Source organism: Tamandua tetradactyla, chromosome 1, assembly GCF_023851605.1.
Source record: "Tamandua tetradactyla isolate mTamTet1 chromosome 1, mTamTet1.pri, whole genome shotgun sequence".
Classification (NCBI taxonomy): Eukaryota; Metazoa; Chordata; class Mammalia; order Pilosa; family Myrmecophagidae; genus Tamandua; species Tamandua tetradactyla.
Genome location: NC_135327.1, coordinates 199,557,918 through 199,580,526, shown reverse-complemented (window position 1 = coordinate 199,580,526; position 22,609 = coordinate 199,557,918). Strand labels below are relative to the sequence as shown.

Below are 22,609 nucleotides of genomic sequence, written 5' to 3'. Positions count from 1 at the left end.
ATAAACTTGGTTAAAACATACAGTGTGGCTGCTGAGTTTGAGAAGGAAGCTGAGTGAAGAACTAACCAATGTAGTTAGTTAGTGGATATTTACAAATGTAGGATAGTTTATATAAATCAGAGAGACCTAGGTTCAAGACTGAACATTTCTACTTACTGTATGAGAGTGATCAAATTATTTAAACACAATAAGTCTTAGTATCCTCCTCTGTAGACTGGGACTAAGGATGGTTGTAAGAAAAAACAAATGACTTAATATGCATACAATACGCAGTTTAGAGTTTAAGACATTGTAAACACTCCGTAGATGATGATGTGATGATGAGGAGGAAGAGGAGGAGGATGGTGACAGTGGTGAGGATGGTGGTAGGAGGTGGTGGTAAGTAGTAGGTGGTAACTCCTCAGTTGACCACTAAGAAACTTTCCTATGGACAAATCACTCATCCTCTCTAGGCCCAGCAATCTGCCTGCCTCCTTGTAGGAGCTCAATAAATATTTATTGAATGCGTGTATGTTCTAATAGTTTCTAAAGCTCATCCTAGCACTATGGCACTCTGTGATCCTATAAATCTGTGTTATTCTCTGGTTCTTAACATTTAGACTTGTGGTATAAAAAATGAATGAACTCTTTATGGTATTGTTAAAAATCAATTATAAAGGCTCATTTAATTATGAAAAGTTATTTCACTCACTTTAAGCTATTGCATCTTTAGAAAGCAGGAGGAAAGGGAATGATCAGGAAGAAGAGTGAGTAAAAGAAAAGTAGGAGGTCAGCTAAAAGAAGTGGAGGGAGAAAAACTATTATGTTCCAATATACTTCAAACGGTTTCTGGTCTTTGGGGACATCTGACAACCTGATTATTTCTTAGGAGAAACTCACATCAATGTGTAAATTTAAAAAGGAAGAATGTTCCTAAGGAAGTTCCTGAACTCCAAGAGCATCTTTCTTCAGAACCAACAATGTTCTTTATGAATAGATTCCACAGCACAGGCAGGTTGGGCATAATCTGTTGAGTACAAGGTCACTTCTCAATTCCTTGCATTAATTCTCAACTTTGGGAATATAAAAAAACCCTGCCTGCTTCTTCTGGGCCACCCCTACTCATCTGCACTACAAATTATCTCATGAATTAAAATTTTTTAACATTAACCAACACAGGTTCCTGTGTCTATGTCTCTGCTTACACACTTTCTTGCAAATAGAAAGGCAAGTCTGAGGCTATGCACACCCTCATATAAAAGTTTCATCTATATTTACAATTATTCTAGCATCCCATGGAGTTTTCCCAGAATCCTCCCTTGACCTTCTTCTCTGAACCCTATAGTTCTGGTTTAGGTATCCCTTGGTTTTAGTCTCTTGTTTTATCCCTAGATTCTGCTTCTCTGTCAGCTTTAAAAAATTGTTTTTCCATTTTCATCTCTGATATTTTCACTCAGTTTACCTTAGGTTTTTCCAAGTAAGGTTTAGCACAAGCTAATGTTTCAGATTTCTATTTTTCCAGGGGTTCTAGTCTCCATTTTCTCTAATTTGCAAACCCTAACCATCTCTTTAAGACCGAGTTTATATAATGTCCCTGAAATATCTCCTCAGGAAGAACAAGAATCATATTCCACCTCAGTTTATTTGGTGTGTCAAAAATACCATTGGCGGGCGGGCCACGGTGGCTCAATGGCAGAGTTCTTGCCTGCCATGCTGGAGACCCAGGTTCGATTCCCAGTGCCTGCCCACGCAAAAAAAAAATACCATTGGCTGCTGGCTGCTCACTGCTGTGTCTTCAGAGTATGGCTTTGAGCACCATAAGGAAAATAGTCATGTCTTATTTCTAAGAGCTGTCCCAGAGCATGATGTAGGTACTTAATACCTGCCTTATACAATGAGTAAATGCAGACATAAAGCAGATACTAAATCAACCTCAAAAAAAAAAGGGAAAGGAAAAATTAATTACTCAGTCAAGCAAAAGACAAGCAGTTTTGGGATTCTGTGCATCCTCCATTAGTATTCACAAAACCCCAAGTCTCATTTCAACCCCAATTCCCTTCTATAAATACTTTCCCTCTGAGATCCATCTATTTCTGTCAATTTTAAATGAGCTAATCTAATGGTCAGAAATTAACAGTGAAGCCATAGCAAAGGATGAAAGAGAAGCTATTGCCCTAAGTAGGAGACTAAAGGCAAGGAGTCATTGCTAATTGATTTTTTGAAAGTTTTTGAGGGGTGAAAAGCATGTCAGGAGCAGTCTGACAGCAAAAAACACAATGTCACTCAACACAACAGTATAGTGGAAAGGACACTGAATGGGGTGTTGGGAGATTGGCTTCTAGCCACACTTTTGCCACTAACCAGCTCTGTAACCTCAGAAAAGTCCTTTAACCTCTAGACTTCATTTGCAAAACCGAGGACTTGAACTGCACCTCTAGCATTCCACTGTGAAGGTTCTCTGACTTGATGATTAATTCTCAACTGTATCCCACTGAAGCTGAAGATAAACGCAAACAATATCACCGGAGATAAGAGGAGAGGTGCTATGACTAGAATACTTAAGAGGGCTGCAACACCACCCACAAGGGATGGGTGAGCATTAATTTACATTTTTCCATCCATGAATGTGCACTAAATTTATCTCAGATCCAATAAGAGGAAGTAAATTATGCTCTGAACCATACTTTGATGATGATAAAAAAAAAGAGGCATTATGAACATATTGCCTTCTATTCCCAGTTCTATTTCATTTTGTTGTTTAAAACATGTTCCCCAAAACATGAAAACTAGATTTTTATCCAGATTACAGTTTAAGAGAGAAAATTAATTTATCTGCATTTGTCCACCTGGTTTCATTGTTTCAATTACTTGGCAATATTCTCCAATATTCTCCAACCTTGGACCTTATATGTAGTGGAGAGTGAAAGCAAAAAGGGAATAAAGAACATGGGGAAGGAAGGAAGTCTCAGCTGTGTCCCCATACTGTTCCCGTTGCTTAGCAACATTTCATATCTCTGTCAGAGAAATAATGATACAGGGAGGTGACATATACAGAAAGCAACCTCCGCAGGCCCATTTCTCATGAAGTTAATGTTATGCTGATGCCTTTAATGCAACATCAAAAAAAAAAAAAAAAGGAGTAGCCTGACTTTACCAGATTTACATTTCCTTAAAATCAGTAAGATCATTATGACAGCAAAAGTCCTATAGATTCAGTTCTACAACCAAGAACAGAGTTGGAGAGACAACTATCGAAAAGCCAAAAGCTTTCTAAACTATATAGAAAAGCCAAAAGCCACAAGGAGTGTGGAATTGATTTCTCATATGCACGTAGGATTTAGGACTCACCACTTATCCACTTAGCTTCGGGGTCATGAATTTTGAAATCGTCACTGAATAGATCTTCTACTGTAACTTTCTTCTTTTGAGACAGACTGTTATCTTCCGCTAGAAAAGAGGAGCAAATAGTTAAACTTTGTGTGTGCATGCTGGGGAGAGGGTGATAAAGGAGAGGGCCGTACGACATTCTGATTGCCATTCATAAATAGTACATATGGTAAAACACATGATTTCTATACATAGTGAAGAATAGCCAATCATCCACTGTTTTTAATTACACTATCAAAAACTCTGCAGAGGAGATCACAATTCAGCAAAATGGTCTCATTCCTCCCCTCCACTTGCCAAACATAAATGATCACATTTCTTACGTATGGAGATGAATAATTGTTTTCAGACAGGTTTGTGAACATTCAGCGAGGCAAATGTACTACTAGGATATTAGGAGAAGACAATGTCCCTTCTGAAGAGTGAGGATGGTCAACACAGGAGGGGACAAATGTCTAGAATTGATCTCAATTGCATTATGCAATCATTCATTCACTAAACAATTACTAAATATCAACAAACTATAGGCACAGTTTTGGATGCTTGGAATTCAAAGACAAACGAATTGCTCCTCAGGTTTTTACTCTCTATTTGACCCTGGCTATATTTGGATTAGCTCTTGTTTAGATGGGAATGACCCAAATGTTTATGTGCTGACCACCAGATTCCATCCCGCCTCATCTACATTATTATGCTCAAGAGTAAGCACATGTGATAAGCTTATGATGGTACTGAACTATTATTGTTTAGTTAATAACACCTGTGGGTAAGACTTTAACCCTTTACAGCTGTGATCCTATTTTTAGAAGTCAAAGCTTCTGGTATTTTAAGTCTCCCTCAAAAGAAGCTCTCTCCATTTAGAGGCACAAACATCCATCTATCTGCTTTGAAAAGACAAAGAACTTGCAAGGAAGCTAGCAGGATGCCTTGACCTCATGAGCCTAAACTAACAGACAAAAATGTAAAACTCAGTCCCCTAAATCACTCTCACTTCTTTTACATGAATGTACATGCCCCAGAAACTTGAGAAAATCTTCAGTGTGACCATTTTGGATTCACGTCATTTACTTAAAATGTGTATTTATTTCCCTGCCTACTTAAACAGAAAATGCTGAATATAACTGCACTTTTCTTGAGGACTCGGGGTCATCATTATATCAATAACAACAACTTTGTGTCCTGCTGTTGTGCCGGGTGGGAATAGGGTAGAACTACAGGTACTAATGAAGGCAGATTGGGCAATGTTCATTCTACATCAAGTGGCTCCCAAGTGTTGTGTTTTGCATTTTCATGTCTAGATGTTATGTGTGTTTCTCTTTTCAATTCCTGGCTGTTGAACCATCAGATTTCACATATGGATTGTCTCTTTGTTTGCCCTGTACACAGTGTAGGCTTCCTCTTTTAATTTTGTTTCTATATCTGTGACAGGTTGGGAAAATGACAAGGAAATCTGTTGGGATTATATAATAAAGTAGCAATAAGTAGGTGGGCCATGGTGGCTCAGCAGGCAGAGTTCTCGCCTCCCATGCCGGAGACCCCGGTTTGATTCCAGGTGTCAGCCCACGCAAAAAAAAAAAAAAAAAGCAATAAATAGTATTTAAACAACAAGCCTGAAGCTTCTTCTTTGAGCCTAATGCATTTTTTTGTCATTTTAAAATTTTTCTACTTCATTATTTTTTTTTCCTTTTGTACTCTGAAACTTACAGATTACTGAGGTTGTAAGAAAAGTCATGTGTTGCTTTGTACACTGATTTATTTCTTCAATGTCAACTAGGATTAATCTGTGTATAAGTTTTTTGGAAATTACAAAGTGATGCAATGCAAGGTGGTCCTGTTATTAGAGATGATTGTATGTGGAACTATCCCATATTAAACAAACACATGTTAAACAAAATTGATTTCTTCCTCTATAAACTTTCTATCTGAAATTGAAACAGTCCTGGAAAAAGACATACCACTTAGAACATCATATATTTCACTATGAAAAGCAGGATACAGATATAATTTTAAGGATTACTAGATAGGGATCTAGTACAGTTACTAGATGTAGCAATTGAATAGTATAAAAATTTTCAAGACACTCTTAAGTGTATCATAATAACATAAGTTCTCATATGTGACGATTAAGTTCATGTGTCAACTTGGCCAGGTTATGGTATCCAGTTGTTTGGTGAAGCAAGCACTGGTCTGATTGTTACAATGAGGATATTTCATGCATTTAAATCATCAGTAAGTAGATTGCATCTATGACTGATTACAATCAACTGAGGAGATTGCCTTCAACAGTGAAAGGTTTCATCCAATCAGTTGAAGACTTTAAAAGAAGTGGCCTTTTCATGAGGATGGCACCTAAAGCAAAGAAGGAAGTTCCTGCCCATCCCAAAACTGAAGCCAAAACAAAGGCTTTGAAAACCAAGAAGGCGATACCAAAAGGCATCCACAGCCACTCAAAAAATGATGATCTGCATTTCACCCACATCCTGCTGGCCCAAGATACTACATCTCAGGAAACAACCCAAATATTCTCTGAAGAGCATCCCCAGAAGAAACAACTTTGACCACTAGGCCATCATCATGTTCCCCCTGACCACTGAATCAGCCATAAAGAAGATGGAAGACAACACACTTGTGCTCATTGTGGATGTCAAGGCCAAAAAGCACCAGATCAAACAGGTAGTGAAGAAACTGTGACACTGACGTGGCTAGGTCAACATTCTGACCAGGCTTGATGGAGAGAAGAAGACATATGTTCAACTGGCTCCTGACTATGATGCTTTGGATGTTGCCAACAAAATTGGGATCATGTAAACCAAGTCCAGCTGGCAAATTCTAAACATAAGTTTTATGACCATAATAAAAAAAAAAGTGATGATTTCAGCAGACAGAAGAATTTCCTTCTCTACTTCGAATAGCCAGCATCTCCAAAGAAATTCATTGAAAAACTTCTTTGACATTCCCAGCTTGTGGCCTGTACTACAAATTTGGACTTGCCCATCCCCATAGTTGTGAGAGACAATTCTTGTAAAAATCTCATAATATTTACATTATATTACATATGCATGTGTATGTTTTTATGTATATATATATAGTATATATATGTATATATCCATGTTTATGTATGTATATATATATTCTGTCAGTTCTGTTTCCTTAGAGAATCCTGACTAATACATCATATTAAAACAAAATTGCATTTGACAAGACTTCATTATTCAAGGAATGATTTCATCTTCTAATGCTGAGGTATCCACGTATCAAATGAGAAAAGAAATGTAAGACTGCCACTTAAGTGAACTTCAAAGTAAAGGAAGGAAAAGCAACTTATTCACTGTATAAAAAAAATTTTTTTCATAAATTAGTTTTATTCATTGTTTAAAACTGTTATTTGGTTTTTGAAGGTATTTGAAAACTTATCATAGTCCTTTTACATAGGAAGAAGTTGTGGTAGAGGAATTATAAAATACACTGTAAAAAGTAGCTGGGTCAAGGGTGAGCAATGGTGGCTCAGTGGCAGCGTTCTCACCTGCCATGCCAGGGACCCAGGTTTAATTCCCGGTGCCTGTCCATGCACAAAAAAAAAAAAAAAAAAAAAAACTGGGGTCAAGCCAGGGAACTCCACTGTGTCAATAATTAGCTGTGCTACATTGACCTCTCTATACCTAGCTAAATTCTTCACACATTCAACTACTTTGTTTATTTGCTTATAGTTTGTTAGATTCCAAAATTATTTTAGGTAGTAATATGCACAAGGGACTTCTAAATTCCAGGAACCATACTGAGCCCAGAAGAATAAAACTTAAAAGGCTTTGTACCTGCATCAAGAAATTTACAGCATTTAGAGGTAAGAATGGAGCCAATCATGTCAGAATTAAGTTAAATCAGAATACAGGGATAAGGAAGAAACTGTCTGTATTTCAGAACCACATCTACTCTTTGAGACCAAAGGTAGAAAGATTTATTTTGTCCAGATTCTGTAGCACATAATCTAATTCAATTTGTTTAGATAGATTATTTAAACAATTCAAACACAGGGAGTCCAGAATAAGAATGAAAACCTTTAATCCTGTATGAATTAATGGAATACCTGGATATATCCCAGAATTTGTTAAGCAGATAATCAAAAAATATCGGCAAAGTCCCCTTAGGGATGGGAGAAAAAATATGGAACTATTAAACTTTACCATTGGGGAAAACCCTGATACCGTCAAACACTAGGGACACCCAAATCAATAGGCCAAGCCCTTGGTCTTGAGGCTTGCTCTTGTGAAGCTTATGTATGTAGCTGAGAAGTATAGCCTACCTATAGGCATGCCTAAGAATTACTTCTAGAGGACCTAGTTTGTTGCTAAGATGTAGCCTCTCTCTCTAACCCCAACTCTGCAGGTGAAATTATTGCCCACCCCCCACCCCCACCCCCAGCTGTGGGACATGACATCAAGGAGCGAAAGTCTCCCTGGTGATGTGGGAGATAACTCTGGCCATGGCACCATGGGATCAACAATACCATCATGACCAAAAGTGGGAAAAGAAGTATAACAAATAAGGTATCAGTGGCTGAGAGAGTTCAAATAGAGTCAAGAGGCTACCCTGGAGGTTGCTTTTATGCAAGCTTCAGTTAGACATTGCTACCTATCATAACTTGCCAAACCCCAACCAAAACCATTCCTGCAAATCTTAAAGAACCCTAGGGCATTATATAAGATTCTACAAAGACTTCACATACTAGGGTAACTTTCCAGAAACCTACAACCTCCAGATGGGTTCCTGGACCAGATAAGTCATGAAATGCAGAGGGGCCAGCCTCTCTAGAACATCAACTAGTTCCAACCCCTATCCCATGTTGTTGATAGCCCCTTCCAATATGAAAAAGTTAGAATGGGCACAGCACAAATACCCCTAAAGAGTGGGAGAAAGTTGAAAGGTGATGGTTGGGTTATACAGAGAAGGTAGGGTTTAACAAATGTGCATGATTGCTGTATCATTATATCAATATTTCTTTTAGTCTCCAGTATCTTACAGCAGCTAGAAGTAAAAACCTAAATTAGGAATTGTAACCCATACCAACTCTGAAATCTGTTCTACAACTAATTGCTGTGATGTGCTTTGAAATTTATTGCTTTTTTGCACATGTTATTTTTCACAAATAAAAAAAGTCCATTGTTATGATGAAAGTAGTTATATGATTAAAAATTTAATGTAATTATGCACTGCATTAAAGAATAAAGAATTTTTAAAATTCATTTTTTATTATCAAACCAAAACAACATATAACATGAACATTCTTAACATACAAACATTCCATGCATGGTGTACAATCAATGGCTCACAATATCATCACATAGTAGAGTATTTAGCACCTTGATAATTTTTTAGAACGTTTGCATCACTCCAGAAAAAGAAATAAGATAAAAAACTCATACATACCTTATCCCTTACCCCACCCTCTCATTGACCACTAGTATTTCCATCTACTCAGTATATTCTAAGCTCTGTTTCCCCAATTTTTTATAGCCCTTACCACTCCCTTTCATTGTTCACTAGTATTTCAATCTACTCAATTTACTTTAACATTTGTTCCCCCTATTATTTATTTTTAATCCACATTTTTTACTCATCTGTCAGTATTGCAGATAATAGGAACATCAGACACAAGATTTTCACAATCACATAGTCACACTGTGAAAGCTATATCATTATACATTTACCTTGAAGAAACACGGCTACTGGAACACAGCTCTACAGTTTCAGGCACTTCCCTCTAGCCTCTCTAATACACCTTAAACTAAAAAGGGGATATTTATAAAATGCATAAGAATAACCTTCAGGATAACTTCTTGATTCTGAAATCTCTCAGCCACTGACACTTTATTCTGTCTCATTTCTCTCTTCCCCCTTTCAGTTGAGAAGGTTTTCTCAATCCCTTGATGCTGAGTCCCAGCTCATTCTAGGATTTCTGTCCCACATTGCCAGGGAGGTTTACACCCTTGGGAGTCATGTCCCATGTAGAGAGGGGGAGGGCAGTGAGTTAGCTTGCCATATTGGCTGAGAGGTCACATCTGAGCAACAAAAGAGCTTCTCTGGGGGTGACTCTTAGGCCTGATTTTAAGTAGGCTTAGTCTATCCTTTGTGGGGATAAGTTCCATATGAAGAAACCCCAAAATTGAGGGTTTGGCCTATTGCTTTGGTTGTCCCCACTGCTTGTAAGAATATCAGGAATTCTCCACATGGGAAAGCTGAGTTTTCCCCCTTTCTTGCGGTTCCCCCAAGGGGACTTTGCAAATACTGTTCAAATCAATCATCTATCTTTCCTTCTAGTTCCATTTGTGCCCTCAGCTCTTCTCCCTCTATCAAGAATAAAGAATTTTAAATCTTAAAAAAAAAAAGAAGCTGACAGAATAGTGGGAACCAAAGTCAAAACAAATAATCACAATTTAATAGGAATGGTCCTGATAGAAACTTGATGTGGGATCTAGCATACCAACATTCTAAGAGAATGCTGAAAATGGGAGAATAAGAAAATGGAGAATAAGAATAAGAAGTTATGTTATACTATACAATAAAAAAATTTAAAAAAAGAATGAAAGAAAGTGGAGCAATTCAGGAAAGAATTCTTTGAGGAAAGAAACTGCCAGCCAAGATGGAGGAGATAAAAGAAAAAGAACATTCTATTTGATTTGCAAATATTTCCTTGAAGATTTTTGCTTCTATGTTAATTAGGGACATAGGTCTGTAGTTTTCCTTTCTTGTAGGATCTTTATCAGGCTTTGGTATTAGGGTGATACTGGCTTCATTGAATTAGTTAGGTAGTGTTCCCTCTTTTCAATTTTTTGGAAGACTTAGTAACCAAGAAATTAGGATTAAAGGGATGATTTTGATTACTGAATCATTACATAGTACTCCTTTTTGCTCTCTGTTATACTGGAGTAGACAGAGGGAAACACCCGAAATCTCTGCATTGTAATCCAGCTGCCTGGATCCCTGATAATGATCATATAGCCTTTACCTTCTGCCCCTATTGTATAAACCTCATGACTTTCATTTGTATCGAGTTATATGGTTTTTAAACTTTAGAGCAGACAGCCCCTAATGTTTATTAATGAAGGATCTTGGGTCAGGTCAGAACTAACCCACCCCAAGTCCAAAGTTATCTTGATAACCAAGCATCTAACCAAACTGGGTCCATCTTACCTGCACAGTAACTTTAGACTTTAACCTACAAGTCACCTGAATCTCATTCTGCCATTTTCTTACATATGTTCTGTGATAAAGCATGTAATCAATCTGCACATGCTCAATAATCAGATAACCTCTAGTTACATCATCTGGGGCCATTGTGCTCATTATCCTAAACTTTGCCCATCTTCTTCTCTAATAAAATTGTCAGAATTACTGCAGTTCAGAGAGAGATTTTGGGCTGATAGGTCATCTGCTCTCCTATTACACACCTAGTAATAAATTCTCTCTTTGAAACCCCAGGTCTCAAGAATTGGTTATTGAGCATACTGAGCAAAGGAATCCAAGGCCTTTGTCTGATAATAAGTTTGAGTAGGAATGGTATTAATTCTTCCTGGAAAGCTTGGTAAAATTCACTGTGAAGCCATCCAGTCCTGGGCATTTCTTTATTAAAAGGTTTTTGGTAATTGATTCAATCTCTTGTGATTGGTTTGTTGAGGTCTTCTATTTCTTCTCAAGTGAGTGTAGATTGTTCATATGTTTCTAGGAAGTTGTCCATGTCATCTACAAAGTCTCATTTTTTGGCATACATTTGTTCATAATATCCTCTTATGATCTTTTTTTATTTCTTTGAGGTCAGTATAAATGACCTTCTCTCATATCTGATTTTATTTCTTTGCATCTTCCCTCTTTCTGTCTTTATCTATTGTTTCTTTAGTTCTCCATTTCATTTATTTCTGCTTTAACCTTCATTATTTCTTTCCATTTGCTTGCTTTGGTGTTAGTTTGCTGTTCTTTTTCTGGTTTCTCCAGATGTTCAGTTAGATCATTGGCTTTGCTCTTTCTTCCTTTTCAATGTAGGTGTTTAGGGTTAAAAATTTCCCTCTCAGCACTGCTTTTGCCACCTCCCATAAGTTTCAATATGTCATATTCTCATTTTCATTTGTCTTAACATATTTACTGATTTCTCTTGCAATTTCTTCTTTATCCACTGAATGTTTAAGAGCATGTTATTTGACTTCCATATATTTGTGAATTTTCTGGTTCTTCAATTGTTATTCAACATCAGCTTTATTCCACATGATCAGAGAAAGTGCTTTGTATAATTTCAGTATCTTTAAATTAAAAATTTTTGTGCCCTCAGCATACGGTCTATCTTGGAAACCTTGAAAAGAATGTATATCCTGCTGTTTGAGGGTTTAGTGTTCTATATATGTCTGTTAGGTCTAGTTCATTTATAACATTATTTAGGTTCTCTGTTTCCTTATCGAGCCTCTCTTTAGATAGTCTATCCATTGAAGAGAGTAGTGTATTAAAGTCTCCCATCAGTACTGTGGAGATGTCTGTCACATCCTTCAGTTTTTCCAGTGTTTGCCTCATATACTTTGGGGCACCTTGATTAGGTGCATAAATATTTATGATTGTTATGTTTTCTTGGTGAATTTGTCCCTTTTCTTAATATATAGTATCTTTCCTTATCCCTTATAACATTTTTGTGATTAAAGTCTATTTTGTCTGATATTAGTATAGCTACCCCTGCTTTTTCGGTCCCAGCTTTGTGGAATATCTTTTACCATTTGTGCTAGTTTGGAACTGTAATGTATTCCACAAGAGGCTATGTTCTTTTAATCCATCCCTGTGGGTACAGACCTATTGTAGGTGGGAACTTTCGGTTCAATTGAGATGTGACCCAGCCAATTCAGGGTAGGACTCAATCCCTTTACCGGGGTCCTTTATGAGGATAAGAGAGAGAAACTTCCAGGGAGAAACAAGAAAGGACCCACAGGAATTGAGAGAGAAAGCCTTTGAAACCAGAACCCAGGAAAGAAGGATCAGCAGACATCACCATATGCCTTCCCATGTGACAAAGGAACCCTAGATGCCAGCAACCTTTCCTCAGAGAAGGCATCTTCCTCTTGATGCCTTAATTTGGACATTTTCATGGTCTTAGAAATGTAAACTTGTGAACTAATAAATCCCCATTGAAAAAGCCAACCCATTTCTGGCATATTGCATCCTGGCAGCCTTATCAAACCAAAACACCATCCTTTCACTTTCAACCTATTTGTATCTTTGGATCTAAAGTGAGACTTTTGTAAACAGCATATAGCTGGAGCACATTTCTGCAAACATATGTCTTTTGATTGGGGAGCTTAATCCATTAACATTCAAAGTTATTATTGTAAAGACAGTACTTATTTCAACCATATTATCCTTTGGCTTTTATTTATCAGATCTATATTTTCTCTCTTTTAATCCTTTGAGTTACCCTTACTAATATCGTTCTTCATTTCTGTACCCCACTCCAGGCCTTTCTTCTTTTCAGCCAGGAGAACTCCCTTTAGTAATTCCTTTAAGGCCACTCTCTCATTAATGAATTCTCTCAACACGTTTATCTGTGAATATCTTAAATTATTCTCTTTCAGTATAGCTGATTGGTTGGCAGTTTTTCCAGCCAATCAGCTGGCAATTTTTCTCTTTCAGTAACTTAAATATATCATACCACTGCATTCTTGCCTCTATGGTGTCTCATGAGAAATCAGCATTTAGTCTTATTTAGCTTCCCTTGGATATGGCAAATCTCTGTTTTCAGAATTTTCTCCTTTTCTTTGGCATTTATTTGGATTTATTCTGTTTGGATATGTTGAACTTTGTGGATTTGCACATTTATGTCTCTTATAAGGATTGGGAAATTTTCAGCTATTTTTTCCTCAAATATTCTTCCTGGGCCTTGTCTCTTCTTCTCTCTCTGGGATACCCATGTTTGTGTGCTTTGTGTTGTCAACCATTTCCCTGAGAGCCTGACCAAATTTTTCCATTTTTTCTCCATTTGTTCTTTTGTTTGTTTGAATGTAGTTGCTCTGTTTTCTCATTCACTAATTCTTTCTTCTGCTTCTTTAAATGTACTGTTGCATCTCTCTAGTATACTTTTTTTTAATACACTGTATGGCAGGGTCACATTTCATTCTTTTTCCATGTGACTATTCCATTATTGCTGCAAAATTTGTTGAATTATTTGTTTGGGGAAGTGTATGGGCTGGGAAGTGAATCTCTCTAGCATATTTTAAATTTCATCTACAGTGTCTTTCATTTCCATAATGTTATTTTTCTATGTATTCTTTCAAATTCTTCTTTATGCAATCCTGTGTCTTCTTAATATCCTTTACTTCTTTCTGCATATTTTCCTTCATTTCTTTGAATTGACCCAGGAGATTTGCTTAAACATTCTTTGATTATTGTTAGAGATTCTGTGTCTCCTACAACTGTTGATTTGCTCCTTTGATGGGCCATTTCTTCCTGTGTTTCAGTATGCCTTGCGATTATTTGCTGATATCTGGTCATATGATTATACTGATCGGTCTGTTCTGAAGGTCTGTTTCTCTCTATTTTCTAGGATTTAGTTGTTGCCTGGGTTTGCATTAGGGCATTGCTTTGACAGTTGGATCATCAGTATTTCCCAGTCAGAACAAGTCTGGGTTCCTAGCAGGGCATGCAGACCAGCTCTGATGTGCCTAGGAGAGATCTGGAAAGGTTCCAGAAAGCCCTGCTTTTTGCCCCTGTACACTCTGCCCATCAGATGGCACTCTTCAGTTACTTATTCATCCTCAGAGGGACACTGTTGGGATCTCACTTCACCAGACTATATCTGGCTCAGTGTTGGGCTATATTGCCTTCAGTATTTGGGGCAGATGCCCCAGTATTTGGGTCAGCCACCTCTGTCCACAGCCCCCAGGAAAGGAACAGGTCTCCCACTGCTACTTCCCTCAGGGGTGGAGATGGACACCAGGAACAATAGACAGAATTGCAGTCTCTGCCCCTGTTTTCTCAGTCTCTTCATCCTACAATGACTTGGGTGTTGAAATGTCCTTCCCTATCCCCCAGATACCCAAACAGTTGTTCCAGACAGATAAATATTCAACAACAAAATAAAATTATAGACCAATCTCTCTGACTATTGATGCAAAAATCCTCAACAAAATACTTGCAAATTGAATCCAACAGCACATTACAATAATTAGACATCATGACCAAGTGGGTTTAATTCCAGGTATGCAAGACTGGTTCAACACAAGAAATTCAGTTAATGTTATAAACCACATTACAAATCAAAAGTGAAAAAGCACTTGATCATTTCAATTGATACAGAAAAGGCATTTGGCAAAAGTCAGCATCCTTTCTTGATAAAAAAACATTTCAAAAGGTGAGAATCAAAGGAAACTTCTTCAACATGATAAAGGACATATGTGAAAAACCCACAGCTAGGATCATACCCAGTGGTGAGAGACTGAAAGCTTTCCCTCTCAGATCTGGAACAAGACCAGGATGCCCACTGTCACCATTGTTATTCAACATTGTACTAGAAGGTATAGCTGGAACAACTAGACAATATAAAGAAATAACATAAAGGCATCCAATTTAGGAAGAAAGAAGTAAAACTGTTACCATTTGTACCCAATGTTATCCTATATTTAGAAAAACCCTGAAAAAAAAAACATGACAAAGCTACTTCAGCTAATAAATGAGTTTAGCAAAGTGATGGATAGAAGATCAACATGCAAAAATCAGTGGTGTTGAAAGAGGGGGCCAAGATGGTGGCTTAACAATGTGCGCATTTTAGTTCGTCCTCCAGAACAATTACTAAATAACCAGACACAGTACAGAACAGCTCCTGGGGCCACATCAGTGATCAGACACACAGCGTACCCCAATCTGGACCAGCTGAACCAGCTGCTAGCCTCCCTAGAACCAGTAGGGCTCTTCAGGCTGCAACTGCCCCAGGCATAGGCAGAAACAAACTCATTTGAGGGCTTTTCTGGAGACTGTGCCTTCCCCAGGGGAGGGGTGAAGCCCAACTCTGGTGGAATCCCTCCGTCAAGGAATCCAGACACCAGGGCTTGGTAATTTGAAGCCATTAAAACCAGCCTACAACCTCTCCTCTGTCTCCACCATACCCCCAGCCAAAGTTAAAGGTACCACATCATCTTATGCTGGTGGGACCTGCAGGCAGACAAGCACCACATATTGGGCAGGAGAGGAAAACAGAGTCCAGAGACTTCACAGGAAAGTCTTTCAACCTTCTGGGTCTCACCCTCAGGGAAAACCGACACAGGTGATTCTTTCCTCCTGATAGGAGGCCAGTTTGGCCTGGGAAAATGAGGCTGCGGTCTATAATACCTAAGTAGACCCTCCTAAGTGTGTGGGGGGGAAGGCACCATATAAGTAGGGCAAGACACAAGAAAACAAGAACTGAAAAATTCTCCTCTGTTAAACAAAACTTAAGCTAGAGGTCCAGATAAAGCTGAATTGAATGTCAAAGAACAGATAGACAACAAATTCATTCAGCAAGGAAAGCCTAGGTAAAAGAAGTGCAAGCAATCTCCAGAATAAACTAATTAAGGTAATTAAATGCCTAGACACCAGCAAAAAATAACAAGTCACACTAGGACAATTGAAGATATGGCCCAGTCAAAGGAACAAACCAACAATTCAAATGAGATACAGGAGCTGAAACATTTATTTCAGAATAAATGAACAGACATGGAAAACCTCATCAAAAACCAAATCAATGAATTGAGGGAGGATATAAAGAAGGCAAGGAATGAACAAAAAGAAGAAATCAAAAGTCTGAAAAAACAAATCACAGAACTCATGGAAATGAAAGGCTTGGTAGAAGAGATGAAAAAAACAATGGAAACCTACAATGGTAGATTTCGAGAGACAGAACGTAGGATTTCTGAACTGAAGGATGGAACATCTGAAATCCGGCAAGAAAAAGAAAATATAGGGGAAAAAAGGAATAATATGAGCAGGGACTCAGGGAACTGAAATACAATATGAAGCACATGAATATATGTGTTGTGGGTGTCCCAGAAGGAGAAGAGAAGGGAAAAGGAGGAGAAAAACTAATGGAGGAAATTATCACTGAAAATCTCCCAACTCTTATAAAAGACTTAAAATTACAGATCCAAGAAGTGCAGCACACCCCAAAGAGAACAGATCCAAATAGATGTACTCCAAGACATTTACTAATCAGAATGTCAGAGTTCAGAGAGAAAGAGAGAATCTTGAAAGCAGCAAGAGAAAAGCAAACCATCATGTACAAGGGAAGCCCAATAAGACTATGTGTAGATTTCTCAGCAGAAACCATGAAGGTGAGAAGACAGTGGGATGATATATTTAAATTATTAAAAGAGAAAAACTGCCAACCAAGAATTCTATATCCAGCAAAATTGTCCTTCAAAAATGAGGGAGAAATTAAAACATTTTCAGACAAAAAATCACTGTCAAATTGATGTCAGATTGACAGAATTTGTGACCAAGAGACCAGATCTGCCAGAAATACTAAAGGGAGCACTACGAAAAGACAGAAGAGTGAGGTGTGGAGAAGAGGGTAGAAAGGAAGAATATGAGTAAAGGTAAAAAGAAGAAAAATTAGATATGACATATAAAATCCAGAAGGCAAAATAGTAGAAGTGCAGTAATAACACTAAATGTTAATGGATTAAACTCCCCAATCAAAAGACATAGACTGGCAGAATGGATTAAAAAACAAGACCCATCTATATACCATCTCTACTCAAAGGACATGAGGGCAAGGACACAAATGAACATTTGCACACCAATGTTTAGAGCAGCATTATTTACAATTACCAAGAGATGGAAACAGCCAAAATGTCCATCAACAGACGGGTGGCTAAACAAACTGTGGCATATACATACAATGGAATATTATGTAGCTGTAAGACAGAATAAAGTTATGAAGTATGTAACAACATGGATGGACCTTAAGGACATTATGCTGAGTGCGATTAGCCAATAACAAAAGGACAAATACTGTATAGTCTCACTGATATGAACTGACATTAGTGAATAAACTTGGAATATTTCATTGATAACAGAGACCATCAGGACATAGAAATAGGGTAAGGCATTGGGTAATTGGAGCTGAAGGGATACAGATTGTACAACAGAACTGAATATAAAAACTCAGAAATGGACAGCACAACACTACCTAATTGTAATACAATTATATTAAAACACTGAATGAAGCTGAATGTGAGAATGATAGAGGGAGGAAGGCTAGGGGCATAAATGAAATCACAAAGAAAGATAGATGATAAAGATTGAGATGGTATAATCTAGGAATGCCTAGAGTGTATAATGATAATGACTAAATGTACAAATTTTAAAATGTTTTTGCATGAGGAAGAACAAAGGAATGTCGTTACTGCAGGGTGCTAAAAATAGATGGTAATTAATATTTTAAAATTTCAACTTATGTGTGAGACTAAATCAAAAAATGTTTATTTGGTACAAAATTTATATTTTGACTACTGCATCTCTTAATATAACTTAAGTAGATAGTTGGTTGAACAACATAAGTACATGGAACCTTGGGTAAGACATTAGATTTTATTGGTTTGTCCAAAGTGATGCCCTGATGAATCCCAGAGTGATTTGATCAGCGAGTGGAAAAGTATTTGCAAAGTCCCCTTCGGGGAATGGTGAGAATGGGGGCGGAATTCAACCTCCCCAAGTTGAATTATTGATATTCTCACAAGCAGTGCAGACAACCAAAGCTATAGGCTTAGCCCCCAGTCTTGGGGTTTGTTCATATGAAATTTAACCCCAAAAAGGATAGGTCAAGCCTACTTAAAATTAGGCCTAAGAGTCACCCCCAAGAGAACCTCTTTTGTTGCTCAGATGTGGCCTCTGTCTCCAGCCAATACAACAAGCAAACTCACCACTCTCCCCCTGTCTATGTGGGACATGACTTCCAGGGGTGTCGACCTTCCTGGCAACGTGGGACAGAAATCCTAGAATGAGCTGAGACCAAGTATCAATGGATTGAGAAAACCTTCTCAACCAAAAGGGGGAAGAGTGAAATGAAACTAAATGTCAATGGCTGTGAGATTCCAAACAGAGTCGAGAGGTTATCCTGGAGGTTATTCTTACGCATTAAGTAGATATCACCTTGTTATCCAAGATGTAATGGAGAGGCTGGAGGCAACTGCCTGAAAATGTAGAGCTGTGTTCCAGTAGCCATGTTTCTTGATGATGATTGTATAATGATATAGCTTTCACAATGCGACTGTGTGATTGTGAAAACCTTGGGTCTGATGCTCCTTTTATCTACCTTGTCAACAGATGAGTAGAACATATGGAATAAAAATAAATAATAGGGGGAACAAATGTTAAAATAAATTCAGTTTGAAATGCTAGTGATCAATGAAAGGGAGGGGCAAGGGTTTATGGTATGTAAAAATTTTTTTTCTTTTTCTGTTTTGTTTTATTTTTCTGTTGTCTTTTTATTTCTTTTTCTGAATTGATGCAAATGTTCTAAGAAATGATCATGATGATGAATATGCAACTATGTGATGATATTGTGAATTACTGATTATATATGTGGAACGGAATGTGCATATATTAAGGATGTTTGCATTACTTTCTTGTAATTTTTTTTAATTAATAAAAAATCATAAAAATAAAAATCAGTGGTGTTTTTATACACTAGTAATGAACTACCTAAGACAGTAATCAAAAATAAATTCCACTTATAATAGCAAATAAAATAATCAATTATCTAGGATAAATTTAACCAAGGATGAAAAGAACCTGTAAACAGAAAACTACAAAACATTGCTAAAAGAAATCAAAGAACTCTTAAATAAATGGAAAAACAATCTGTTTTCATGGACTGGAAGACTATGTGTCTTTAACATGTCAATTCTATCCAAACTGATCTATAGAATTAATGAAATATCAATCAACATTCCAACAGACTATTTTCCAGAAATGGTCAAGCTAATTATCAAATTTATTTGGAAGGGTAAAGGGCCTCAAATAGCCAAAAACATCTCAAAAAAGGAGAATGAAATGGGAGGACTCATGTTTTCTGACTTTAAAGTATACTATAAAGCCACAGTGGTCAAAAGAGCATGGTCTGGAATAAAGATAGGCCTATCGATCAATGGAATAGAATTGAAAGCTCAGGAATAGGCGCTCAGATCTATCATCAATTGCTTTTTGCTAAGGCTCCTAAGACCAGTCAACTGGAAAAAAAAGTCTCTTCAATAAATGGTGTTGAAAGAACTGGATATCCATTTGCAAAGAATGAAGAGGACCCCTACCTCACACCCTAACATAAAAAGTAACTCAAAATGAATCAAATACTTAAATATAAGAAACAGTATCATAAAGCTCATAGAAGAAAATGTAGGGAAACATTTTCAAGATCTAGTGGTAGGTGGTAGTTTCTTAGACTTTATACCCAAAGTACAAGCAACTAAAAAAAAAACAAAAAAACAGATAAATGGGACTTCCTAAAAATTAAATACCTCTGTACTTCAAAGAACTTTGTCAAAAGGTGAAAAGACAGACAACTTAATAGGAGAAAACATTTGGAAACCACATATCTGATACAGGTTTGATGTCTAGAATATATAAAGAAATCCAGTAACTCAACAATCAAAAGACAAACAACCCAATTAAAAAAATGTGCAAAAGACATTGGGCTAGTTTGAATCTGTTATGTACCCCAGAAAAGCTTATGTTCTTTTAATTCAATCTGGTGGGGGGTGGGACCTTTTAATTAGATTGTTTCCATGGAGATGTGACTCTGCCCATTCAAGGTGAGTCTTAATCTACCTGCTGGAGTCCTTTAAGGGAGATACATTTTTTTGGAGAGGGCTCAGAACCAAGAGTTTAGAGAAGCTAAGAAAGAAAATACCCTGGGGCAAGAAGGACCCATAGGAGCTCAGAGAGCCATTTTGAAACCAGAAGCCAAGAGAAAAGAACGGACATTGCTGTGTGGCTTTCCATGTGACAAAGGAACCCTGGATGCTAGCTACTTTTCCCCTGAGAAGCTTTAGGAAACCAAAACAGACATGAATAGACATTTTTCCAAAGAGTAAATACAAATGTCTAAAAGGCACATGAAAAGATATTCAACTTCACTAGCACTTAGGGAAATGCAAAAAACCACAATGAAAACCATTTCATACTCACTAGAATGGCCACTATTAAACAGGAAACTACAAGTGTTGTAGAGGATATGGAGAAAAAGGAACACTTATTCACTGGTGGTGGGAATATAAAATGGTACAGTCGCTATGAAGAATGGGTTGGTGGTTCCTCAGGAATACAAATATAGAGTGCCTTACAACCTGGTAATCCCGCTACTCATTATAAACCTAGTTTGAAAGCATGGATGAGAGCAGACATTTTCACACTGATGTTCATAGAAATATCACTCACAGTTACCTAGAAATGTGAAGTAGATAGAAATGACCCAAGTGTCCATCGACAGATAAATGGGTAAACAAAATGTGGTATATAGATTTGATGGAGTATTTTTCAGCAGGAAGAAGGAATGAAGTCCTAACACACATGATAACAGGGATAAGCCTTAAGGGCATTATGTTAAGTGAAATAAGTCAGTCACAAAAGCACAGTACTGTATCATCTCACTAACATAAGATAATTATAATATGTAAACTCACAGATACAAAATCTAGAGTATAGGTTACCAGGATATAGAATGAGACTAGAGAATGGGGAGAAATTGTTTAATATATGCAGAATTTTTAAATTTTTAAATTTAGTTCAAACTTAAATGTTTGGAAATGGATAGAGGTGATGGTAGCATGTTACTGGGAGAAAAATTAACACCCATAATGCTGAATTATGGGTGAATGTGGTGGAAAGGGGAAGCTTAGAGTCATGGATGTCACAGAAAGGAAAGCTGAGGGTTAAAACATGTTAATGTATAACACAGTGAATCTTGTGGTGGATGATGACTGTGATTAATAGTAAAAATATTAAAACATTCTTTCATGGAAAAAAAAAAAAAAGATGGCAGATACCAGGAAGTGGGATGAAGGGGAAATAGGGCATTATTGCTTAATGGGTACAGAGTTTCTGTTTGGGGTGCTGAAAGAATTTTGGAAATAGATAGTGGTAATGGTTGCACAACATTATAAATATAATAAGTGCCACTGAATTTTATACTTAAAACTGGTTATATGGTATACTTAAAACTGGTATATAACATAATATGGCATATTATGTTATATACCACAATAAGAAAATGTTAAAAAAAGAAAGAAAGAAAACAAAACAAGAATATTCAAGCTAGGAAACAATGTAAGAGCGTGAAAGTATCAGTGAAAACAGTATTTTCAGAAAATTGTGAAGTTATTAGCATTGCTAACAAGGGGCTAGAGATGAAGTCAAATTTTCTCATTAATAGCTGATATTCTGAAATTCAATTAGAAAATGTCTAGTTGTAGATTTTTTTAAAATCTGAATAGTCAGTAGTATTTTTCAGTTTCAGAATTATCTATTTTTCACATCAGGAATATTCCTCAATGATTATCTAATATAATACTGCCTCTCCATCATTCTATTTCCTCTTTCCAGAATTCCAAAGTGGACCTGTGTGGGAGCTTCTAGGTCTAACTTCCTTATCTGTAGCTTTTTCTTTCACAGTTTCCATCTTTCTATCTTTCTGGGAGGATTTTTTTATATTTCTTCAGTTCCATCTTTCCACTTATCCTCTTCTTTTTCCTTTTTTTTTTTTTTTCTTTTGGTATGTATGGTGGCTTGGAGCTATGTACCCCAGAAAAAAAAAAAACCTTAATCTTAATCTTATTTATCTTTTCATAATCTTAAACCCCTCCTGTGGGTATAAATCCATTGTAAGTAAGAATTTTTGATGAGGTTACTTCCATTAAGGTGTGGTTCAACCGAATCAGGATGGGTCTTAATTCTATTACTGGAGTCCTTGATAAGCAGAGTGAAATGCAGAAACACAGAGAGAAAGTCAGGGTAAGAAGCTGGAAGTCAAAGGAACCCAGAGAAGGCAGGAGAGATTTCCATATGCATTGCCATGTGATGGAAAAGCCATGGACTGAGGCTAACTAGCTACAGAACAAACACCATGGTCTTCTGCAAGAAAGGACTGCCTTGACAATGCCTTGATTTTGGACCTCAAAACTATGAGCCAGTAAATTCCTGTTGCTTAGGCTAGCCTACTACATGACATTGTTTTAGCAGTCAGGAAGCTAAG

The 22,609-nt window shown here is 37.1% G+C and overlaps 1 protein-coding gene and 1 pseudogene across 2 annotated transcripts in view; one reads left to right on the top strand and one right to left on the bottom strand.

Annotated features, from left to right (window-relative positions):
- DPP6 (dipeptidyl peptidase like 6) overlaps positions 1–22,609 on the bottom strand; it is a 919,284-nt gene that overhangs the window by 467,588 nt on the left and 429,087 nt on the right. For both annotated transcript variants that reach the window (XM_077150875.1, XM_077150885.1), the window contains exon 3: positions 3,328–3,426. In XM_077150875.1, coding sequence (XP_077006990.1) covers positions 3,328–3,426 — 99 coding nt within the window. The remainder of the gene's footprint in view (positions 1–3,327; positions 3,427–22,609) is intronic.
- Positions 5,703–6,174, top strand: LOC143674753 (large ribosomal subunit protein uL23 pseudogene; annotated as a pseudogene).